Raw genomic sequence first — 6,342 nt, 5'->3', positions numbered from 1 at the left:
AGTCTGTCAGAATGAGATGTAATACAAAGAGAAACAAATAAAATAAATGAGATCCTTTTATCGTAAAACATTATTTAAAATAATTCTTTTCTGGTAAAAATATGATAAAATATGATATAAAGAATGATAAAAAGTTTTCAAATTGTTCGTTTGCAATCTAAAATTCTACAGTTTGCTTACACTAATTTCAGCCATAAAACTACACAAATTTACAAAACATAAAAAGAATTCTTGTAAGACATCTTATTCATCATGAACTTCATCAGTTCAACGATTTCTAATAAGCATACGTATTAAGGCTAAAAAAAGACCAAAATTCAGTTCTTCGTTCATTGTGGTTTTTTAATAGACATTCCCCATGAACGGTGGGGGGGGGGGGGGGTGGGGGTCATGATCAAAGCTTTCCAAGCAAGAACATGTTTCTTTGCCAATATTTTTTTCTACCTACTTCTTCTTGAAATGGAGAAAGGTTTGCCTGGTAATAATTAGGGCTTTTAGAGATACTGAAAATGGGTAACCTATATCATATACAGCCCCCCCCCGCACTACTATGGCACCCACTCTACATTGGCTTGTGCCAGTGTCCCTAATATCGAAAATGTAACTGTGATGATTAATTGTTAAGACATAATACCATGTGGTCAACAAAGCACTTAACAGGCAATCGCAATTTTTTCCCTTAATTTTTCTATAGAGACATGCAGAATGTTAGAGTACCCGCCCTTTTTGTTTTACCCCTGGTTCCTAGAGTGGTGGTAATAATATCGAAACTGTGACAACCACGAAACTGTACACAAGATATTTAGAGAGTAAATAAGCTAACGAACTGTCCCCCTTTGTCGGATATAGCCAATTGCAATATTGACAAAGGACATTGAATAAATGATTCCAAGCTCACTGTGGCACTTTCTGTGCAGCACTGTCTTTTTCACAGTTACCGGTTTACAAGCAAACGAGCATTTTCCAGGAGGGCATACTGCTTGCGGTAATACCCTTGGTATCCTTTCATCATCCTTGTCTGAATAATCAAACCTGAAATGGCAGTCTATCGTTGGCTTTAGCCTCGAACCAATATCACTAAGCGAGGCCGTATCTGGATAATCCTCCAGGATCAAATTGTTCTTTAAGATATTTTCGAGTCTTTCTCGAGGGTGTTTTAATTGAAGTTTTTTCCCTTCGCAATCAAGAAGCTGTTGACCGGTTGGCAATGCCAGGGTAGCAAGAACGTTGAACCCCAATAAGATAACGAAAGCAATCAACTTTTCAGTGACCTGAAATATAATCAGACAAAAGTTAGCTTCAATTTGCAAAAATGGTTTTCAAAATTAGGTTAGGGCTATTTGTTATACTTATTAATGATTTTGAGATTGTTTATTTATGATTTGGCATTTAAGTACTAGTTTGCAATCTTTGGTATTTCTTCAAAATGGATTCAAGCATTGAATTCATTATATACTCCTTTAAGGTTTCTATAAACAATCAATAAAGGGTTAATGTAATGGGGGCGACTAGGCAGTGCCAATTCTAGCATCATCTTGTTAAAAGAAACTTTTTTCGTTTAGTACGGTCTTCGTGATTTATTTCATTCGTAGAATCTTAGGCCTGTTTCAAACGTCGCGCTTCTCATGTGCCGAACCTAACTCGAGAATTGAGTACATGAGGGGCGCGACGTTTGAATCAATTTGGTACGGCAGATTGAGTTAGGAGCGGCATTTGGATCGGCAGAGCTTGCCGAGCTGCACGACTCCAGCACGGCACGGTTTCAAGCGTCAAACTTGTCATGTACCGAGCTCAATACATAATTATATTTAATTTATTTTCCTTCCCAGAATTCATTTCTTTCTTGGAGGGCGCATGCGTTTCAAACAAATATTTGAGATTGCGCGCCTTCTTAACCAAGATACTTCCTGTAACAATCCTAAAACCCATTTGGCGCGATATAATTAAATTCGACGTTTGAAATGGGAGTCGCGCTAAACATGCTCAAGTGTCGCTCCGAACAAAGTTAGGTTCGGCACATGAGAAGTGCGACGTTTGAACCAGGCCTTAAAGTGTTTTTGTTTTCTGGATATCAGAAGAACGGATTTCATAATTTTTTTAGATAAACAATTACTTTTAGGCCTTACTTTAATAGCAATAGTTCTTTTAAGCTGCAAGAGCTGTATCATTTCTTAGCTTCAGAGCCAACTTAATTCTAAACTTAGATATCTGGTCATCTTAAAGTGCTTGTAAACCATTTTCTGCTAACAAAATCGGAAATTTTCACCCATTTGTCTGTTGGCAATGTTTACACCACCGTATTTCACGTCGCTTTATTTTTATAATCATTTTCAATTAAAACTGATAACAATTAACGTGGAGTAGATTCATGTAACTCTGCGTGTAAAGTAGATACATGTGCCCGTAGATACAAATTCGCGGTATTCTATCTAAGCCTTGCTGTTTCATCTAGTTTCATTTCAAATAAGTCTACTTCAAGTATATCACTCTTATATGATGTAATAAAGTATTCTGTTGAACAAATATTCCATCAAGCATGTCATAAATTATCATTTAGTTATATATTATGCATAGCCAACACTTTCGATTCATGCATATCATTGTAGAATCACGTTATTTCTCGCTTCTTGAGTATTTGCTACGATTTATCTATCTAAATCGACTAGCTGTATTCGAATCAAAATATTATCTCTTAAATATCACAGCAACTTTTGATCAGTGATGTTGCATTCTTGCGCGTACCTTAAACTTCCCTATCAAACCTGTTAAGGGCACTTGAGGCAGAAAATATATACAGATGCAGGCAATACCACTATAAAGATCTTTTTACTGGTAACTGGTAAAGAACACCCCTAAAGGGTCCATACCACGGGCATTTTATTAAAAAGGCTGGATTTTAGGCTGAAGGGGCCAACCAACAGTAAGGCGAGCCCAAAGGGGCATGCCAATGGTGGGACGAACCCGAAAGGGACCACCAGTGACAATGGTTTAATTTTGGGGGCAGGGTTGCTGTTTCAGTGTCGAGGCAGTTGCAATATGTTAAAGTTGCAGTATGTTAAAATATGCCATGGATGCAATTATTAAAAGGCAGTATCGGGATAGATAGAACTATCATTACTTACAACCTATGTTAAATGAAATAATCCATGATGCAGCAATATGATCATTCGGAGGGTTCCCTTCCTGCAATGCCACCATGAAAAAGGTGAAAGGAAAGGCTATTGTACTTGACTAGCCCTACTGTGATTTTGATATCGGATAATTTATTATTGTGTAAAGCTCATGTAAATTTAACTAAATCTTACATAAATTCATTTAAAGCTATATATTTCTTTTTTTAGATATATTTTACCCTCATTACAATATAGACGTTGGTTCTTTTTAAAGAAGCATATAAGCACAAAAAGGCCAAACGGGCACGTTAGAAAATGAAAAGTAAATTTTAAAGAAGATCTTAAAGTAACTTTAAAAATTTCTAGTGGTTTATGAAAAAAAACCAAAAATAGGCCCATGTGTCTTAAAATAAATAAATTACTTGCTATTCTAGATATACAAAATGTTTTGCAAAACTCACCTTAAGATTTGTCATTTTTACAAAGATTCTTGCAATCAATCAATTGCTGTCTTTTCCACCTCTGTCTTAGGTATTTGTTGGCAATATTGTAGTCTAGAAATTCTGCACAAATCCATCATGAACTTATTTCTCCTTAAATAGCCTTTTCTGTCCGAGTGGGCGAAATGTGAGAGAAACGCCTTTTTCTATGCAGTCATATTTTACCGTTATGCTGTGTCTAATCGGTATAATTTAAAATTGGAGTAAATTTGGTTTCTACCCTAGTTTCACTGTTCTCATTGATTTGGGATTGCAGCTTTCAAAATGCATGGGCAGCTCCATAAACCGCATGTCAAAAGAGCGATTATATCTCAACGTTTTATTATTGGTACAGATAATACCGTATTGTTTGGCGTGCATGAAATTCCTTGTGATGTTTGTAATGATGCATACACTTTCGGGCATAGATTCCCGTTTCGTTTCGTCTTTCGTCTACAATGCGATTCGCCTCAGATGTCTGAATTGTAAGGAAATGCATAATGATAATGAAACGAAAATGATCACGTGTCAGTTTAAAACTCTGTCGATCAAATGAATGGTTTCTGAGATGTCTATATTCAGTTTTTATTGTAAATCCGCACTTTTATCAAACTAGTGAGAATATCTTTGATTAAAACCGAACATCATGAAGGAACTGTTGGTCGCGTGAATCAGTTTTGGTTGGTCGGCAAAGGCCATTGAACATGGGGTTCAAGGAGCAAGGACGAAAACTGCCGAATATTTTCGGGGCTATTCCTAAAGATAGAGAAAAAGTTAATTTTATTTCAAGAACTATGTTACTGTCAGGGGGCTGGCTCTCATTAATTTTTTTCTGTAGAAGATCTTTTCTGAATTCTTAGCTATTTTTAGTTTTATTGTACTCACGTGGTTTGATTATCACCTCCACTATAGAGTCATCAAGTGTGCCGTCACGAAAAAACTACATTAAGAGTTTTAGAATTTTGACCACATGACATAAAAGAACACAAAGAAATACTCCCATATGTGCAAAATCAGTTAAATTTATATAGAATGTCACTTAGACACCAGTTTTTGTACTTTTCGTTTATTTTTGTAAAAAAATTCAAATTGACACAATGACATAACTGAACTCAGCTGATTTGCAGGCATGCGTACACGCAAGCTTATACGCGTTTGCTTACACGCAAGTCCCCCCACCCCCCCTACAACAGCATTCATAGTCATAAACATTGGTGTGTTTTTTCGAAGACTGTGTTGTCTAAGCTGCAGTGCTCGCTGAGTGCCACCGTATTACTAGAAATCAAGCTAATTATACGGTGCCCCTTGTAAGTTTTCTTGTGGCGCGGGCTACGTATTACGCTGTCTTTACTCTCTGCTTACACTTTGCTCAAAAGAGCACCATTTCTCAAGAAAGAGAGGTGATTTTGCTCTAAGAATCTACATATATATGGAATCAGGGGGGTTCATGGTCTCCAGCAGAAAATTCAATTAATTGCTTTGATGTTTCTTTATCAGTAAGATATTTTTGGAAATATATCATACTTAAAAAATACAAGCTTGATATGTGTAAAACTTAACCAGTAAAGGAAATGTATTGAATACGCACCGTAATAAAAAGTATCCATGTTTATTTGCGCTTTCGAATGACTAATTTTTTTATAGCAGAGCATTTTAAGCGCAAGGAAAAAACGGGTAGACTTTCAGCAATCTCGGAACAGCATGAACGGAATTTCAGTGTAAATACCAAAAAGGGGGTCCTGGCATCAAAATATCGTAACCTGAAAACGGAGAGTATTTACTGGTATCCGTTTTAGTTTGAATATTGAAAATGGCATTGTAAAAAGAAAAAAAATAAAAAAAAAAAATTGGCTATTCAATTTGAATATTATTTTCTTTCCTTTCTTTAACAATAAAGATATAACGGCTGAAATGGCCGTTAATCTGACGAGCATAACATATACGCATCTACGTACATATTTACGATAGAGCGAAACAAAACATTAATAGCCTATATGAATATATGTAATTACAAAGCAGCTTGCAGAGATGTAATTATCAAAGATTATAATAGATTTAAGGTGGCACGAAATAGCGGAAACATGGTGTGCTTCCCGTTCGACACTCTTCAGAGTATAAACGTCGGGTAATAACCGAAAGGAAGCTGAACAAATTTATATCCAGGTGTGGATCGAAAGTGACGTAAGAGATGACGCTTTTGATTGGTTCCTTATTTTTTACCAATCAGAGGTCGCTAGCCTCTCACCACACCCAATAGAGAAAACGAACTCTTTCTTTCTACACAAGTAGGGATCTTTCTTTTTATGTGGACATATTCCAAAACTCATAAATGAAAAGACGACCTTGCTTGTCCAGTCATTTTGACACTGTCGTCACTATACGGTGGATATATGTAAGTCTATAAACTAACCAAAATAAGAGTTATCCATCCAGTGAATGTAACTTAACCTCCAGGATCGACGGGTGGTGGCTTACTAATAGGTGAATTTATTGACGAAAATATACTAAACAAAAAAAGATTGAGCTTTTTTCAACTATCGTTAGGCGATTTTGCCTGCAAAGGATTTGTGTACCAAATAAAGACTTACCGTTCAGTTCGTTTAGTATTGGGGGAGGGGTTGTCAAACCCCATACTTCCATCGAACCATCCAATCAACGCCACAGAATTTGTTAGCAAACGTGAAATATGTGATTGGCCTTTCCCTAAAATATGAATACTCTTAATTAATTTTTCTGTTTAACGGTTTTTC

The 6,342-nt window shown here is 36.2% G+C and overlaps 1 protein-coding gene across 1 annotated transcript; it reads right to left on the bottom strand.

The window, feature by feature from the left end:
- LOC135694860 (uncharacterized) lies at nt 1–4,009 on the bottom strand. The gene is made up of 2 exons (XM_065213733.2): nt 3,575–4,009; nt 1–1,271 (listed from the first exon to the last, which is right to left on the bottom strand). The coding sequence occupies exons 1-2, from the start codon at nt 3,587–3,589 to the stop codon at nt 819–821; spliced, it is 468 nt and encodes a 155-aa protein (XP_065069805.1). The 5' UTR covers nt 3,590–4,009; the 3' UTR covers nt 1–818.
- Between the last annotated feature and the right edge of the window lie 2,333 nt (nt 4,010–6,342).

Source organism: Rhopilema esculentum, chromosome 8 (assembly GCF_057945365.1).
Source record: "Rhopilema esculentum isolate cy_ngs chromosome 8, ASM5794536v1, whole genome shotgun sequence".
Lineage (NCBI taxonomy): Eukaryota > Metazoa > Cnidaria > Scyphozoa > Rhizostomeae > Rhizostomatidae > Rhopilema > Rhopilema esculentum.
This window is presented reverse-complemented; position numbering and strand designations above follow the sequence as displayed.